Here is a 19,725-nt window from a genome sequence, read left to right on the forward strand (position 1 = left end):
ATTTAACTTTTCTTTGTTACAGTACATCCATGAACCATCACTCCTGAACATAAATTAGACATAATTTAAGTTTTTTCTGGTTATTCTGATTTTTGGATGTGACATTTTCTTTGTTTTTTAAAAGAATTACAATAATAGACATTTGTTTATATTAAATTTTTAATAAATTGTAACTTCTTAGATTTTTTTTTATAGGTTTTGTTGGCTCCAGTGGCTTTTATTTGAGGGTGGTGTGACGGGGACATGTGGCGGGTGTCACCAGGCTGGGAATCGGGCCTGCGACCACCGGCATGGGGACTAAGGCCTCAATGCATGGGTTGTGCTTCGCCCCTGCGCCACCACAGCACCCCATTTCTTTGATTTTTTAAAATATTGTTTATTTCCTTTTAACTCTTCTTTCAGTTTCTTTTTAAAGTCTGTTTGGCTGTGAACACAACAGTTTGGCCTCAGTCACATGAAATAAGTCTGGAGTTTGCCATTATTGCTTTTTTCTTTTCTTTTTTTTCTTGGGGTTTCTGGGATAGTCACCTTTTATTTTGTCTCATGTTATTTTATTGGGATTGGGATATCACACATCCCAATGTGTTTCTATCACACATTGAAAAGCACAATGGAACAAAGTTCTGAGAGAAAAAATTGAGGTAAAAATTTTAAAAGTGAGGCATGCACTAGATTTCTGCCCTATTTGCCCTGATACCTCAAAATAAAATCAAGTGCAACCGACTGCCTTCAAAGTTGTGTAAGTTAAACTAAGTACAAAACAGTCTTGAACATCTCGCAGGCCACTGTTCAAGGAGTATGGCACAACAAACCTACCAAAACATGACAGTCAGATAAAGACAGTATTAATAAGAGCAGAAAGCCACGGTCCATGGTTGCATGGATCTGTAGAGAGTTGAGACTTCAGAGGGAGAATTTTTTGAAAATATGATTATTAGTTGTGCACTTCCCAAAACAGGGCAAGGAATGGGGACACATTAAACATATAGAAGAAGGTGGCTTATTCAGATGAGACCAAAAATCAACTCTCTTGCCTATGTGCAGAATGCTTGTTTGTGGCAGGAAACTAACAGTGCGCAATGCTTATCACACTGGACACACCACGCCATTGGGCACACATGGTGGTGACTGCATCATGGTGTTGAATGATTTTATTATATAATATTTTAACACCAAGAGGAAAGCAGGTCAGAGCAGATGGGAAGATGGATGGAGCTAACTGCAGAACAATACTAGATGAAAGCTTGTCAGACGTAGGAAGAGGCTTTTGACTGGAGCTGAAGTTAATATCACATTGGGACAACGGCCCAGATGACACAGCCGGGGGTAAAATGGGATGGTCAAGATCTAGTCATTAAGTCAGATCGGTCCAGTACAAGTTCAGAACCGAATCCGATAGTGAAGCTGTGGCAAGGCTTCAAAAGTGGACAAAAACTGTAGTTTCTAAAAGTGGAAGAGATAAAAAAGACCATCCAGTTAAAGGTGGTTCAACAAACTATTTACTTATAGAAGCTGAATAGAAGTGCATACCATCAATTTGTCTTTGTAAGATATTTTGAAAAACTTTCATCAGTTTTCTTTCAATTCTAGTATTAGACTGTCCCATAATAGCCAAATGCAAGTGGTATTAATATTTTTTGCAAGGAGCTGCGCTTTATACTTCACCATTCAGTGACTTTAGAGAATGAATAACATTTTACTCTGAGGTGGAAAGAAGCTATTTTATGTGAAATGGTGTTCAGAAATGAAGCTGTAAGGAAAAACAAAACAGAGAGAGAAGCTCAAATAAATGAGGTAAATGATCTGTGAGGACGATTGGTCTGAAGAGAGTAATCATACAGACTTTTTGTATTATTCTAAGAGAAAATGTAGTTGGCTATGAGAAGTTAACTCAATTCATTTCCTGTCCTAAATTTCATTTACTGCAGAAAGGCATTATCTGTGCAACGCTGATCGCTAAGCTTCCTTCTCTACACTCATGTATTTTTCTTGCCAATTAGCTCTGATGTTAGCATTGCCCTATAGATTGCAGGCCACGTTAGGATGGTTGGTAGGGTTGAGCTACATTAGTTAAAATATATTAGGCCTCTGAGGTGTGTGTGTGTGCACACTTGTAGTTGTAAAATAATGAAATTACCTCAGTAGCCCTCTCAGTTAAACGAGCCATGCTTTGCCTTTAGCACCTAATGATTTTCTAATGTTTTTAATGCACTTTTTATTATATGGCTCAGATTAGAGAGAAAGAAGGAGGCCTGTGACATATGATATACCTAGAGAGAAAAGGAACTGAGGCTGGGCTGCAGAGAGAAAGAGATGTCTGTCCAGACTCACTGAGAGGGAAGCGAAGACATAAATATAACAGTGAAGAAAGTGTCTCAGGATTTACGATTACATGGAGGCAAACTGGAGCAGAGTGGGATAAGCAATTAAGAGAAATGGAAAGTACGCATAACTGTTTCAATACGTTTTGCAAGCAAGCTTTTTTGGAAAATATCAATACATCCCATAATTTATATATTTGACTGATATTTAGCTCAATATTTGTCAAAGTTCTTTATTTTACATCTGAAATAAGTTATTTTATAAACTTTATAAACAAAATCATACATTTACAACTGCAAAATGACTCAATTTGAGAGTAAAAAAATATTTTATAAAAACCGAAGAGTTAATCAGAATATTTGTTTTCATTATGAAAGAATTTCTGTGGAGTTGAAAAAGAAATTTTCATTCAGTTTGAAATGTAGAATATGGCTGGCTTGTACAGATAGCACTAGTGCAGTTTGTGTGCATTTGTCCATGGTGCCAACAAGCAATTTGCAGCACCTTGAATCAGCCTCACACACACTTTGTATTGATTTCATGCCTCACTACATGATGTGTTTAACATCCCCTGTGAAGCACAATGTAGCAGAGAAATGCATGTTAACCCGAACACCTCTCATGGATGTAATGATTCATTATTCTATGTACACAAATAAAATGTTGTGTTTACACAAGCACCAGTGGATATTAATCATTTTAAAACAGAGGATTGTTGAAGTTTTTAAATCAGGCGATACTTCTTCATGCTCTTATTTTCTCCTACCTCCATCAGTAGTGGTGACGTAAACCACTGATTTAGTTGTGTTGTGTGCACCATTGAACACCTGCAGTGATATCAGGTATGTGGTGCTGGGCCAAAGGTCTCCTATTACAGTCGACGTGACATCAGGACCGTAAGCCATCACTGGACCGGTCTCTGAAGATGCGACTGTGAGAAAAAATGATTCCACCTCTCCCTGCAGGTCTTGCAGAGCTGAAAAACACAAGATTACAATACAGGCGAGGGATCAGCTAAAAGTTCCCTCTCACTAAGCAGTTCTCTATAATTTTATTAGAACATTTTACTGTGAAAGTGTTTGTATCGAAATGTTTTAATATATTTTCTAGGTAGATCAGAACAGTTAAATGAAGGAGATCAAAATTAAATCCAAACTTTTACTGTATATGTTTTAGACCTTCATCTGACTGGAAGAGACAACAAAAAGCTGGGTCGCCACAACTAATGTAAAACCAAATAATGATGCCGACAATAATAATTCATCAGTATGAATTTTTTTCAGGCATAACCTTTATGTACTAATTGCTTTTTATTGTTGTTTCCTAAACTTTTCACACACAAAAAAAGTGTGGAGAAGCACCTAACTCAAATCTTCAGAGATTGTGTGTGTGTGTCTGCCTGTGTGTATTTTAATTGTGTTCATTTCCAGGTTAGCTGTCGCATATCTAACATTCACAACACTTTGAATTTTTGAGCCTCCTATCTTTAAATGCACCAATAATAAATACCATATATAACTTATTTTTGTCATGCTGGGGTTCACAGAACGCCTGAAGACTGTTTTACATTTTACAGCATCTTGTTTTTGACATCTATTGAAGCGTCCCATAAACAGAAAAACTGGCTCAAAATAAACCCCCAAAAATTCCTTGTGATTTTTGGAGAAAAGGTAGTTGTTCACATTAACCCTCCAAAAATGTTAATGATTAATTAAAAAAGCGATTAGTGGAAGTCCCAAACAAATGTCAAAAGCAAAAATGTGGAATCCCACAATTTACAGCCAGATTGTTTACCATTTGCTGCCAACAAGTAGCAATTAAGCAACAAATCATGGAGTATGTATCATTGAGTTGACAAAGAAATTCAAGATGAGTCAGTAAAAGTCTCTTTCATATTATTCGACATCTGTGTCATTACTTATGTCAATAGTTTGTGTTACTGCTTAAACTCTATAAGTCTTACGTAGGTCGCATATTGAGTCTGGTGAAGTTTTGGAAAAACTAAAGACAAACTTACTAATAAATCTGCTTTTGTTCGATCATTTAAGATGTGTTGCGCTGATCCGTAAAGGCATGTGCTTGAGGAAGTGTGTTATGAACAGAGAGGTTAATCTTACAGGGTTTATTCCAGTTGACTTGTACAGCTGTGTGATTGATAGCATTAGCAGACAAAGTAGGAGGCTTGAGGGGAACCCCTGCCATGGTCACTGCAGCAACAATATTTCCTGAAGAGTAGCCCACGTCATTATAAACCACAAGCTGGTACTGGTAACGGGTGAATCTGTGAAGAGACAAAATGATTCTTTTGATTAATGCCCCAACTGTCACAATAAGTTTGTCTTCAAGTGAAGTCAGTCTTTCAGTCTGAATTCAGTTCAACTCAGTCAATTTATATGAGGCTGATTCATAACAAATGTCGTCTCATGGCTTTTTACAGGAAAAAAAAACTGCATTAAGTGATTGACTTTGCAGCAGAACTCTCCCTTTCCTCCAGAAAAAAAAACTAAAAAAAAGATGAGGCGACAACAAGTTTAGTGAACTGAGTAATTAGCTTTACAGCAATACCTCATTATGAGCCTGCATGTGGCAACAGTAGAAATGATAACGCCCCTTTAGCAGTAATAAACCTCCAGCAGAAACTGGCTCAGTACAAGCCAGGTTCTGGAAAAAATACAAAAAAATGCTAACGTTCTCACCGTTTCTAAAGCTTTGTCCATGTATTAACTAGTTTGTTTCCAAAAGCAACTGGTTAAACTGGGTTATAAGTAGGGGTTAAAGAGAAGTGAAGATGAATGAAGAGAAATATATATTTAATTTTCATGTCAATTTAGTGGCAATTTTTCTCACCTTTAATTGAATAATGAAAACTTAAGTGGGATTTTATTTTTAAAAATTCCTTTTTTTCCCCTGCTCCTGGATGAGCAGACACATCTGCAAGTTGGTCAGGTGATTTTGAAAAAGCTACCCAAGATGCATAGAAGACCCAGAACAGTTCAGCAAAGATAAAAGAAGAAAAAAACTGCAACCAAGTGGCGGACTGAGATTAAGGGACACTGTGTGAAACAAAAACAATTTAATTCTTTGGGATATTTGCTTAATGTATCTTTGAGCGGTATTAAAAGATCGGCATCAGCAGTCACTCTCCGATCGGCTCTGCACACACTGTTTGTTGCAGCGCTGCCATTTGCTCTAGAGCTCATTCCAGTAATCTCACCTGCTTAGGCCTTTATCTTCATAGAACAATTTTGTGCCGGAGTAAACACGGAACCAGCGATGGAGATCTTCGGAGGGGGGCGGGGAAGTGGCTGCTAATGTGGGGACCATGGCGACGGCCAGGGGCTGGTGGGTTTTACGTCTGAGCAACTTGTATCTGAGGGGGAAGATTTGAATAAAAGAAAAACAAACACACACAGTTTGATGTTAAGGAATCCATCAACACACAAAGACTGTAGCCAGTGCGCCGTTCAGACATGCACACACTCAAACTTCCACACTGAATTTTAGCTGACTCTTATCACTCATTTCCTCCTCTTGTGTTGTTTTTCATCATCTCCATTCATTGTCTCTGCTGTATCTCATCCCTCCCAACGCCTCTCCAGTCGCTGTTTTTCTGCGGGTTTTGTGTTTTCCTCTCCCTACAGTGATGCTAATTTCTGCTGTAATCAGAAGAGAAGGGCTTAACGCCGCCTTTTAACCAACCCACTTAAACAAACATACAGAGCTGAGCAGCGCAGAACAGAGAGAGCGAGCGAGCGAGCCTCATGCATTTTAATCACCTGCTAAGAAAATGGACCTTTATTTTAGGCCTAATCGCAGGCAGAGTCGAACAGGACGTGAACAAAGTGGAGCCGAATGTGCATTAGTGCTGTGCAAACACCGATTATGAATGAGCAACACTTAGCTCATTAGTAGGGTACTTTTGTTAGCAACTTGTTAATGTGTTTATTCCTTTTTGCATGGAGATTTTCAGCAGCAACTGAACATCTCCAGAACGTGCCTTTCAAAATCCACATCATGATATCAGTCTCGTCTGTCTGATGAATAAATTGAATTATTACATGCATAAATTTTACCTGATATTTGGTCCGTTGGGCCGACTTGGTGGTTGCCAGGAAATTGCCAGAAAGGATTCACTGACTGGCACGACTGAAAGCGGTGCCAGGTCTTCAGGTGTCGTAGGTAATGTGGTGGCAGGAGTTGGAAGACTTTCTGTGCATCCACCAACATACCCTCCACCATTTGAACATGCCAGCACAGAGATGCTGTAATCTGTGTAAGGCACGAGGTCTGTTACGGTGACATTGAACTCCAAGGGATTGCTGGTGTTATGAAATACTCGGGGTTCCGGGAGACGGATTTCATATCCATGAATCTCTCCATTAGGAATCAAAGGAGGCGACCATGTGATCTGAAACAAACATTTTGAAATGACAGCTTTTGTTAAGATATAGCATGCACATCCATTGGCAGGGAAAAAGGTCATTATCTTTTCTGCAATGCCTTGAAAACTTGCAATGGAAAACTTTTAGATATTGTCTCAGTACAACCACAAACGTATATCTATTTTTTTTTAGATTTTAAACAGCAGACATAAAGTGTCACATAATTGTTAAGTGAAAAAAAAGGAAATTGTTATTAAAAAAAAGGATAAAATTCAGCAAATTGTGATGCTAATTTATATTCAGCACCAGTGACTCAATTTCTTGAGGTTTTTATGAGACATGTCTGTTTCAGTTGAATTTTTTAGTTTAATTTTGGACTAATCTGATGAAAACACCTTCTTTGACGTTATTGCATTTTCTCCAACACAACCTGTTGTGTAATCGATATGTAAACATCATGATTACATATGTAGTGTGTGGATAACAACTATTTAAACTTCATCCCACCTGAGAACTGGATCTTTTGCAGCTCCTCTAGAGTTATAATGGAGAACTGGGTTGGCTCTCTGATTTATGATGCTGTTTGTTCACCAAGGTTTTTTAATAAATGTGAGGCCTTCACAGAACAGTTGAATTTATACCTATAATAAATTACACACGTTAACTATTTTCTAATTAATTAACCTCTAAATGCTTGGCTTTATTTAGAGGTATCAGAGTAAAAGATACGACAGGTTTTTAGTTGTAAAGATAAAAAAAAAAAAGAAAATCTTGTACCTTTCCCTTTTTATATCGGTTTATACTAAAATTGCAACAAAATTTAATTAAGAACTTGAGGTTGTAACATCTAGAGTTTGATAACTTTAAACATATTTTTGCAAGGCACAGCAAATACTCAATGTTTCCAAATGATTATTATTTAAATATTAATGCTTTTATTAAAAAAACATTCATTTGGTCTATATATTTATTCTTTACTAGTTATAATATATATAACCCTTATGTATGCACGATTAAATGTAATAAAATCTGTATGTTGGATTCTGAATGCATAGTTTTGACAGATTAAAATGGAACCAGCAACCTGGGCAGTAGTGAAAACTCTGTTAGGATGGTCACTGTGTGTCCTTAGCAGTCTTGTAGGAAAACATAACCTGACTTTGACTTAAGTAGAAGGTTTCTTTCATCACATTTAAACAGGGCACACGCCAACAGGCACCCTCTCTCTCACACACAGGCACCATGCTAAAATAATGAAAGCTGCTCGTAATGGAATTGCTGCATGCAAAAACAAAAGCTAAGCGCTGGGTCTGATTTGGAATCAGTTCAGTCTGTCAGCATTTTAGAGCTAGGACAAAGGTAAACGCTAGAATAGATGATAGCACACACATGCAACAGATGCTACTCACAAAAACAAGCAGGATTTTACACACTTCAAGTAGCAACAAAGTTTAGAAATTATGCATACTCAGACACATACACACACTTAGGGAAACACACAGTCAAGAAATGACTTAATAAACAGCTTGTTAATACAGGTCCAGGTGATTAAGTGGTCAATGTTGATGAGAATATTATGAATGAATGTCAAGACTAATTATTTATCATGCAGCCTTGATATTTTAACAAGTGACACTGAGAGGTGATACAGGACACACACACTCAGATGCATACACATGAGAAATACCTTCCAACTACAGAAAAACAATCACACACTCAAAGGCGTACAAACACCATAACTGGGGAGGGTCATTTTGAGTTAGGTAGCTCATTTCCCAAAGTGCGTGTTGAGTGTGCTCTGTGGTGGAAGTCATTTACAGATTGAATAGCTTGATGTAATCTGGTGATGGTGAAGACACCAGAGACCCTGACATAGAGTACTGGGGCTGAAGCCAGTCCAGTGTGTGTGCGTGTGTGTGCGTGTGTGTGGCTACTTGCAAAAATGCAAGGCAGGAAAGAACCGGCAAAGTTTGGACTGAGAAAACAGCTTTTGGGGAAATGTGTGTTCGTACATTTACACTTTTATTTAGAGAACAATTATAAATTGTAATATCAATTTGTGAAATTGTTGCCAAACCGAAGCCAAATGTAGTGGTTATACAACTATTTTCATCAAGCAAAAGCAAGCAAAAAACATATCCTAGAAAATTATGTCAAACACAAACTACAACTTACTGCCTTAAACTAGGGCTGTAAAAACAGAAAAACTTTGTTCTGTTTTTGAAAAGTGCTTATAGACCTTTATCTAATTTAATAAGAAGTGAAAATAAGAATGTAAACTACCTATCATGAGTGCTTTGACAGGTGACAAGCTGCTCCGTGTATTTTACTTTGAAAGGATGCGCTTGATTATTAGAGTGGTTTATTAACCTAGGCTGTTTAAGGTTCGTAATCTGTTCATATTAGCTCTGCTTTTATAATGTAGCACTGCAGTAATGTCTCTGATCATTACATTATAGGACGTTGGACTGCTTCAGCACAAAAACTTGATGAAAAGTGAAAATATTCAAATGGTACTTTTTGTTATCAATTTTAGCAAACAAAAGATGTTTAATACTTTCAAAAATTTAAGATATGCAGCACCTTTTGTTGGTTAAAACAATGTAAACACATGAAAGTAAGTGGATGCATTTCATACTTTTTACTCATCTTTGAGTAAAAAGGCTTTTAGTATTTGTTTAAATACTAAAAGCCTGTACATTTGCAAGCCTTTTTTCACCATGTATTACTTTGTCAGATAGTTCTAATTACACTTTTAGTTTTTCTAAATTGCTGTGTAAGTCTCTAAACTATCATCTGTGATGGTTTCAATGGAACTTTCTTTATACCCTCAAAGTCTGATTTTTTAGGAGAAAAGAATAAACCACCATGTATATATTATTTGTTAAGAAGATATTCAAAATCCTCCAACGTGTTTGTCAAGGTCAGTTGATAACCAGGAAGCGGCTTCCTGTCTGCCCAATTAGCAACAACCAGGAAGGAACGCTTTTCTTCTTAGACTTGTGACCCTTAAAGCTGAGCTGCTGCAGCAATGACAGGGGCGGTTCTGAAATGATGACAGGCATTAGCATTTTTCTGCAGTTAGCATTAGTGTAGGGCTGTGAGTGCAAGTGTGTGCGCATCTTTTTGTGTGTGTGTGTGGATGCATGTGATATTGTTTCAGTAGCTTTCAAAGATAGGCCTTGATGAGAGATTAGCCACTGGTGGAAATCCACTCCAGTCACTCCTTCAAAATGGCCGACAGGAAGGAAGCTGCTACAGACAGGGTCACAGCCCCTCCCATTTCTGAAGGGGACCTTGAGTTGAACGCTCCTCTCTCTCATTAAATCCGAAAAGGGAAAGACAGAAGAATCCGTGTGACATTGCTTTGTCTTTTTTACTCAGTCAGTCCAACAGTGACTGAGGAGATTCTCAATGAAGCTCTACTTTATCATTGCTGTGGTTTAAGTAAATATAAACACGGTAAAAGTCGCCAGACTACTCAGGGATTTAAAACTGCGAAATTCCTTGTGAGGTAAAACTGTTTTGTATCTGTGAACAATTACAGAGAATAAAAGAATAAGAAAGAAAGTAAGAAAATCCTCACTTGAAGCGACTCTGATCCAAGAACTTTTACTCCTGGGGGACTCAGTCCAGCTGGACGAGAAGGTCTGGTTTTGACACTGACCCAAGGCCCTGCATGTATACAGATATGCAGCTTAAAAACAGTGTTTCAAACATAAAGGAGGTGTAAATATGAAACATCTCAGACTGAAAACAATAACAAAGTTATTACAGTCTTACCTGCAGCCTTTCCAGCCTGATTGTGGAGCACAAGTCGATACTGGTAGGCCGTCCAAGGACTAAGAGCTGATGAGGAGTCGAGGAACGAAAGAGGGGGAGAAACTGGCACAAGGCGGCCTACTGTGGAGGCTTGCTTGGTTCCGGCAACTCTGCGCTCAATCTCCCAGCTATAGCAAACACAAAATTCAGAATCACACAGAATAATAAATTAAATTTGAAAGATGGACTGAAATCTAGGTGACAGTTTCTTACCGTTCTAGTGGTCCATTGCTTCTTTCTGGGCCACCCCAGGACAAGAGAACAGATGTTGGTGTGTCAGAGTAAAGGTGAGGTGCAGGAACTCCTTCAGATGGAGCTGGGAGGGTCTGGAAGTACTGAGACGCCCCGGACACTGAGCAACCAACGCTGGTGCATGCTTTCACCTGGACGATGGAAAATGGCTCTATAATGTCACAGTGTTAAACTTTTTACATACGTAATACTTCATCAGAAATTTGTTAATTATCCTCAACTGTAGTTCTTGTTTCCTCTATTATTGGGAAAAAAGAAAATATGTATGTGTAACGTAGTTTATCAAGTTAGTCCAATTGTACATGATTATTCTACCACTATGAAAACATTTTAATGTTACTGGAAAAATCAGCATGAAAAAGGAAGAAAAAAATGATTATTACATCTTCAGCTATGTTTTGACTTTTCTAAAGCACAGTGCTCTCTTCTATAGTAATCCCTGTAGTACCTGGAGGCTGAACATTTGGTAGGGATGCAGATTGAGGAAAGTGTAACTGGTGGTATTTCCAGGAACAGTGACAGACAGAGGAGTAGATCTTGATGCGTCGGCTAAAAAACTGGAGAAGGTGAATGGGTCTTGTGTGATGAAATGATCAGGATTGAAGCTGCTCAAAGTGGAATGTGGGGCTGAAAGTGAGAGGTTTGTTTCTACACTGCTGGTTTTGGGCTCAGTCGGTTTGAATAGGACAACATTGTAGTCGTGACTTTCAGTGATCTCACCAGATGAGTCCATTTGATTATTTTCATCAGTACCAGGCCTTGAGGTGGAGAAAATGACGCTGTGTGTATTTTTTTTAGTTGTGCTCAACTTGTTATCATAATCTGCAGAAGACGAAGAGTTGAGGCTCGAGCCTTTAGGTCTGCTAGGATCTGACAATGTCAGGAAGTTGAAATCTGAATGTTGACGCGTTCCATCAAAGTTGGGCAAGACACTTGGCTTAGAGGAAAAAATTGAGGTGTAGGTCGATCTGGTGCTGGGGACTGAATCAGGGTCATGATCTGAAGAAGTGATGGAACCTGAGTAAAGATAAAGTGTATAATTTGTTATGACGCCATTTGTTTGTGCAGGAGGATCCCAGGTAATTAATGCACTCCGCGACTGAAGTCCCATAATGGCCGGTGAACCTACGGGGCCTGGACCTGCAGAAAAAAATAAACAAGGAAAACACAAAATATTATTTTAAAAAGAAAGAGAGAAAAGTGAAAAGCAAGATTATTTCAAAAGAGTTATAATGTAAGACAGCAACATAATAAAAACACCAAAAGGTAATTTTGAAATCAATGTTAAAGGGATTACTATGCAAATTCACATTTTTCCACTTTCTGTCACTAAGGCAATAAACAAGTGGGATTTAAAGTTTTTTGGTAGTTACAATTTGAGGCTATGCTGACTAAACTACAGGAAATATTGTTGATCCACAATCAAGACATACACACACGCAAAAAAAACATCAAATAAAAAAAACAACTTCAAATTACTCAGGTTTTAGTGGCATTCTTTTTTATTTATTTATTTATTTTTTTTTTACAAAATTAAGTTTTGCCAGTATGTAATTGAGAAAAGTTCTCAATTACATGGAACAACTGAAAATATAAAGAACATCAGGGCCTGAGAATAGGGCTGACAAAGTACTTAGTATTTTGGGTCTATGTTTTTGATTTGGCTCTACATGAATGATAAAAAAAAAAAAAGTCAAAAGTGTGTATCTGGTACCGACATATGGTTACAGTCAGAAAACTGAGTTATAGTTTCAGTTAAATGCATTGATCCTATAGTTAACTCTGCTTAGTGAAGTTATCTTATACAGGATGATTTGAGGGACGAATCATGAACCAATGTTTCAATGCACCATATTAAAGGAGCAAAACTTGCTTAAAACATATTCTCACTGCTGCCAGTATTATATATTTTGATCATGTCAACTATAAAATCTATTTCAAGTTACTTTGATTTTATTACATAGACTTAAAGAGAATAAACGGCAGTTAAAATGGTGATAATCTCTGCGTAATGTACAGAATACTATAGGCTTCTGCTCTTACAGTAGATATTGCAACACTCCAGGTACAATAAGCTGAGATCAGATGATAAACTGGGTCATCTGTTCGTTGATCCTTAAAAGTCATGAAGTACGTAGTTTGCCAGCTGCAGTTCTAAAAGCAGCAATCCTGGGGTGGTGCTGCTTTTGTTTCCACCATTAGCATAATTTGTCATTCTTGTAAGCGTGCAGGAAAAATATAGTAACCATTTTTAGGCCAGCTGACCAGCAGTATCCAGAAGCAGCTTCACAGAACTAGAGAAAACTCTGGTCACTCAGTTTCTCTGGTTCTGTATTTCAACTGTAGAGCAAGAAATGTAAAAACCTTCGCTGCACCTTGACACCAGTAACCGTCCTATGCTGCTTATGCCAGTTTCAGTGAGTGAGACTGTGGCTTAAAGTCTTGTAAGTTAAAAAGAAAATAATCCTTTTAGAAAGAGGCAGAGAAGCACATCAGAAACTCATGGATAAAAAAGTCACATGACTATCACATGACTGTGCCAGGGTAAAAATGAACACGAGACCAGGAAAGGAAATTTCAGTTCATGGAAGCCTGTTTGAAGGTAATCCCACATCCTCCTCCTCCTCCCCTGGCATTTACATCCCACTGTACTGCTCTATAATGGACATACACAGCGACACACACTACTCCTAACTCACACATTAACTCGCATGCCCACACCCACAGAGATGCAGTATAGCGGTAATGGTGCTGTGTGAAGGGCAAGCAGATCAAGGTGACTGAGCGGACTGAGGGAGCGTGCTGCGCCGCTAAGTGCTACTGCTAACCGCTAACGGCTTTCCCAGATGGTGATATGTGTGTGTGTGTGTGCATGTGTTTGTGAGGGATAGGCAGAAAGGAATTGAGTGAAATGAGATTAGCAATTGTATGAGAGCATAAATTCATTTGAGATTAGGCATACGTGCATGACATAGACATGTCTATGTGCATGCCTGCATCTCTGCAACTAGACAGTAAACAGTGGGCACTTTTGCTACATTATCAATTCGGGGGGCTGACTACCAACAGACTAAGGTGCTAACTAATGCCTTGAGATTTGAAGCTCCAAACACGCCAAAATATTAAGAACACATTAAGTTCCTGTTTTCATTCCACTTAAAAAAAAAACATGTGTAACTTGTATTTTGAAAGCAGGAAATGGTAATGTGTAACGTGAAGACAATAATGTCGATACACAAGGATGCTTTAAACACTCACAAGAACCAACAGTAACAACAGCCAGACCACATGAAACATACAATGAACAAGACAACACATACACATAATTTTAACAGGAACATTAAGAAGTTTAAAATTAAAATACGTTTAATTTTGTTATTTTCTGAGGTTAGATTGCATTGGTAAAATGATCAGTTTGGTAGAACTGTATTTGCTTACAAGTCATATTTCAGCAAGATTTCAGCACCTTTAACAACCACATCACATGCAGCGTTTAAGATAAAACTTTTTTTTTATTTCAAGCTTTTGTTCTTATACAATCATCCTTTGTCCTCCTCTTACCACTTCTCCCATTTTATCCCGTTCTCTGTCTCCCATTTGCACTTTGTATCGGGTCTCTCTTTCTCCCTCTCTCTGGTCTCCAACTACATAAACAATGCAGGAAGCTGACCTTTTAGGTTAACAGGTTTTTATGCTAGCTCTACTCAGCACTCACACTGATTCAATTACCACCAAAGGTCCACTGAACCCAACGAATAACCAAGTAGCCCATCTCCCTTTCTCTGCATGTCCATGCCAGAGTGCTTCCCTGCATGCCTGCATATTGTTGTGGATGGCCGAGTTCCTGCCTGTACGTTGAATGTTTAATCAGACAATGTATTTATTTAGGACAGTTTTTGTAGCGTGGTCCAATTAAGATTCCTTACAGACATGCAAAAAACTGAGGAGACTAACAGAAAATGCTAAGCGATTTTAAAACATCATTGATTTAAGTCACCTTGATCCAGTTCCCCTCAGCCACTCAGAATAGCCCCTATTGTTGCCCCTATCCTTCCAGTGTTCCCTCCCTCTCTCCTGCCTCCTCACCGTCTCCTTTCTCTCCAAGTGTTGAGTGTTATTTAGGCTTTACTGACGCGTGTAAAATTCTGCAATTTGAAGGGCTGTTAAGTTTTTCAATTGAAATGTTCATTTAAGATGCACTTGATGCTTTTTTTGAAGGGGAGAAGCTGGGAGAGGTGGAGTGGAAGGTGGATGTGAATGCTTTACTGGTTTCTGGAAAGAAGGAAGCAAGTTTTGGATTGCATTAGCTCCGTCTAATTTTTGGGATTTACTATACTCTCCTTCTCACCTCCTTTGATTTTTTATCCATCATCCTAAAATGTCCAAAAGTCCCATACATTCTTACTCTTTTTGAATCTCTCTAGTCTCTTTACCTTCTTGTCTCCTTTTTCTACTCCTTTCCCTTCATCCCTACATCTGCACCGCCCACCTTTACTCCTCCTCTCTCCAGTAAAAAAAAACAAAAAAAACACAGTAGCAGAAGGCTAAAACAGGATTGCTGGGCCGCCAAGCCTTAAATCACATTTATAAGGATTTGGTTAGCATAGTAATAACACAATCAACTGACAAGGGCTTGGAGAAGGGGAGGAGGTGAGGGAGAATGTGTGTGTGTAGGTGTGTATTTGTAAGTGTATCTTCTCGTTCATTCTTGTGCTTACTTACATGTGTGTATTTAACAGTCTACATATGTTTAGGTGTGTATATCTATGCATGTCCATGTGAGAGAAAAGAAGAAGGGTATTATTTTTAGCCCCGCACAGGGTCACAAGCATGTGTGTGTGTGTGTGTGTGTGTGTGTGTGTGTGTGTGTGTGTGTGTGCGCGTGTGAGGGGGTGACTGGGCTTTTGAAGGTGATACAAGGCATCTAGGAGTCATAATGAGAACAAATGCTGAGCTTTACTGTTATCAAGATACTTACAACAAGGTGTCAAAACGTGACAAGTAATACGGGAGGAATTTACATTGCATTTCATATCTTTACTTTGCTGCAGATTATTTAATGTCACTGCGGCTTTAGGATTCTCTGAAGAGGCGGTCAGAAGGAGGATGAGGTATGACCAAGGTCATAAGCTGGCATATCCCGACTATATGAGACTCACATGAGCCTTTAAGTAACTACCACTGCCTTAATAGTTAAAAATGTCAATCAATCAACTCCCTTAATGTCCTTCACAGGCACTAATGATTTAGGTTGATCTATTTAATTCTATATATGTAACCTTTTGACCTAAACAAAGCGTAGAAAGAAGGAAAAAGCAAGGCGTAGCTTTTAGAACTAAAACAAGGAAGTGGTTTGTTTTTTCTAGATTATCTACATAAGTGGTGACCATCATTACCTGATCTGAGCCACAGCACCTTGTGAATGCAAAGATGCTTAGTCAGAAAAACTATATACCCAAAAAAACCACCCATCTTGTCAATCATTTTAAGCGGCCCACTAGCACCCATTTCTAAAATATGTGTAATATGTTTTAGAAATTTATTGATCTAGAATTTCAAATTCTAAGCTATCTTCTAAAAAAGTTTGAGTCTGTTCTTTCATCTGATTATTTACTCCTAATTGATCTTTATGTTACAAAGTTCTTTGTTACAGTTTACAGTTCTATCATAAAGAGATAAGTTTCACATTAAACAGCATGGCCTCTATGCACACTCAATGCACAAGACTCCACTTCTGAAGGAAAAACATGTTGAGGGTTGTTTAAAGTTTGCTGCATGTCATAAAAAGGCTTTTCTACCAAGTATAATATTACATTGATGTTAGAATAAGCAATATTTATTTCTTTCCGTTCTTATTTTCTCAGTTATTTATGATTTACATTCTAAAGCTACACTCTTTCAACTTAAACTACATGGTTTATAGTGGTAATAATAGTGTTATTACCTCCGATTACCTACTAACACTTATTAAATAATGTTAATTAGTGTTAAATGTAGATGCCATTTATCTACTACATTTAAAAACAAAACCTTACTGAATTTAGTCTATTTTAAACACCATTTTTGTATTTATTGTTAAGAGGTAAATCTATTCAATTGATTTGATTTCTCAATATTGTGGGTCCCATTAGAATCTTAAATAAATAAAACAAGTGTTCCACTTAACATAATTTGTCAAGATTGAAAGTACCTTTTGAAAATACTAATCTAAGCAAATACTAAACATACTTTTCACTGTTGGATTAACTTTTTTTTTCTCAGTCTGTGCATAATTATTGTTTATAATGGGTTTCACTATATGAATTGAATTAATGAACTTTTCAATAATATGTACATATTCATTTAATTGTAATTAAATATCTATAAATAAGCCTCAAATAATAACAACAAAGTGATATATGGCATAGGTGAGGCTAAAAAAGAGATGTTAAGGTTTTAAAGGTAATTTCCTGTTGTTGAAAACAACAGGAAATTACCCCTGAGATGGAGGCTAATATAGCTTAAGGTTCTTAAGGAAATGTAGATAGAATGTGAAATAAGGATGAAGGATTTTAGAAAGACACAGAAGAGAGAGATTAAAAAAAGAGGAGAATGCAAGCGGACAATATACTCAATCATGTTTTTTTCACAGCCTAACCTGTGCTCAGTCTCAGACGAAGGTAAAGCATCTGACCACTTTAAAAAAGCTATGAAATCCAGGTCAACCAACAAGTAAAATTATCACTATTGTCTCCTTAAACCTACAGTTCATAAAAACAGAGAGAAATGTGCTTTATGTTTTAAGCCTAAGCAAAAGAGATGAGCGCAAACAACTCAACGACAATCACAGCCTCCAATAAACTGCAACAACCAGGTTTTTGCTCATCAACCTTAGTCTACTTACATTGAACTATCCCTTTATGGACTAGACAAATAAAATCACATACCACACTTGATTTAGAAAAAAAAATGACATAATGTAGTCACAAAAAAAAAAAAAAAAAAATCAAAGAAAAAGTGATACACTTTTCCTGGTGAGCTTTTCTTGATGTTGCTTAATTGATCTCTGCTCATTTGTGATATTTAAAATGTGTTAAACAGAAAAGAGAAATATATGATGCCATCATCATAAATAAAGTACTCATTTCTGAAGCAATTTTCTTCAAAGAGTACCCGCAAATATTAGGAGTGGTCTGTGTTTTTTAATTCAAATATTTAGGATAAAAAATATTTTATGTTTTTTTTATCTATATAATACAGACGTGTCCTGTTACCAATTACATTCACTTCTTTAAATAGGTGAAAATGTAGGGTTATGATTTTTAAATACATTACTCCTCTGGGAATAACTGACTAAAACACGAGGAAAAAAGACAGGGGAATGTTTTATTAATGCAGCCAGTAATTAATTAAATAACATGAATTCTTTGTGTTCTGCCGTTACCTCTAACCTCGTCTCTGTAGCGTTTTTCACCTGCACTGCTCCTCTATCTCTCCGCGCTGCGGTTTAGTTTGGGTGATGAGGGATTATTCTTTCATGTTTTTAATGTTATTTAATGTTCTTACACACACATACACTCACATTTCCACTTTCTAAGACAGCTTTGCTAGGATCATTTTGTTCAAGTGGTGCTTTATTCTTACTCTTTATTCATATTCTTCATAGCACTCTGAAATACGCACCTCTCTTCCAGTGCGTGCACAGGCGCACATTTACACACACAGACACACACTCTTAGATCACTTAGCTGGTGTGAACATGGGAGTAGACAGAGGAAAGGGAGCTGTCCAACACGGCTAGAGTTTATGTTCACAGGAGCCGTCTGTCTGTTCTGCAGCGACAGGAATTCATAGGGACCAAATTACATTAAAAAGATGGATATAAAACTTTAATGGAATGATAAAAAGGAAGGAAGGAGCACGGGTCTCTCTCCCTCCCTCTGTTCTGTCATTAGTCCACTCTTTTCTTCTTTTCTTCTTTCTTCTTCTGTTCCTCATATTACCCCTTTTCATCTAGAGTTTTAGCTTTATTTTTTTTACCCTATTTTTTATTCTACATGTCTTTTACTTTTATAAAAAGTAACAAAACTTTCTTGTGAAACGGGAAAAAGTAAGAAAAGGTAGAGAAAATAAAAGATACAGTGGAATTGCTCAAACAGATTTTTCAGCCAGTATGACATAAAATTGTAGATATTTCTCAGATCAAATAAAGACGGTGTGCAATTTCAAAGTTAAATTTTAAACCTTTTTAAACAAAAAGTCATTATGTTAAACAATTACTTTTATTAGCTACCTGTTTTGAGACTAAAAAGAACTTTGCTACATTTAAAAAAATAAATATATTAGGGTCATTTGCTAAGGATCATACAATATCGAACAGCTATTCTGATTGGAAAACAACTTACCGTTTGATAAATTTTGCAAAATTATTTTTTTATCAGTCTGTATAAGAAGAATCATACCACACAGAACCTGTTTTTACTTGTTTACCTTCTTCTCAGTCATCCTGATCCAGTGACCTTTTAAATAATTTTACATGGCAAAGTCTGGCTACAACAAAGGCATTTTTTCTTGAGGCGTTTTAAAATGTTGCACTTTTTTTTTTATCCAAATAACCAGAGCTTTCATAAATCTTAATATAATATATTGTTAACATTCTGTGAGGACTGCTGAGAAACTGATACATTTAGTATGGTAGTTCTGTACTTCCAGGACAAAGTTCATTATAATAAGTACATATTGTAACTTTGTTCCAATTAATTAATCCGAGCAGCTTCACTGTTCCTTCTATGGTTATATTCTTGTGCCTGTACATGGGAGAGTTGGCATTGCACAAAGCCACCAGACATTCCTGTCTAAGTCTGACAAGCAGTGTGGCTGATATTATGACCCTGGCTCAAGTAGTGGCATGTTTAAGTATCTGACAGGTACTCCATATGCTTGAGAGTTAGTGTGAATATAAATGTGT

The 19,725-nt window shown here is 37.3% G+C and overlaps 1 protein-coding gene across 3 annotated transcripts in view; it reads right to left on the minus strand.

Moving 5' to 3' along the window:
* Positions 1-19,725, minus strand: part of ush2a (Usher syndrome 2A (autosomal recessive, mild)) — a 193,622-nt gene that overhangs the window by 73,164 nt on the left and 100,733 nt on the right. For all 3 annotated transcript variants that reach the window (XM_081605303.1, XM_081605301.1, XM_081605302.1), the window contains exons 50-57: positions 11,227-11,918; positions 10,740-10,909; positions 10,488-10,654; positions 10,291-10,379; positions 6,396-6,730; positions 5,537-5,692; positions 4,440-4,603; positions 3,089-3,298 (exon numbers count right to left, since the gene is read on the minus strand). In XM_081605303.1, coding sequence (XP_081461429.1) covers positions 3,089-3,298; positions 4,440-4,603; positions 5,537-5,692; positions 6,396-6,730; positions 10,291-10,379; positions 10,488-10,654; positions 10,740-10,909; positions 11,227-11,918 — 1,983 coding nt within the window. The remainder of the gene's footprint in view (positions 1-3,088; positions 3,299-4,439; positions 4,604-5,536; positions 5,693-6,395; positions 6,731-10,290; positions 10,380-10,487; positions 10,655-10,739; positions 10,910-11,226; positions 11,919-19,725) is intronic.

Source organism: Poecilia reticulata, chromosome 3, assembly GCF_904066995.2.
Source record: "Poecilia reticulata chromosome 3, P_reticulata-male-v2, whole genome shotgun sequence".
Classification (NCBI taxonomy): domain Eukaryota; kingdom Metazoa; phylum Chordata; class Actinopteri; order Cyprinodontiformes; family Poeciliidae; genus Poecilia; species Poecilia reticulata.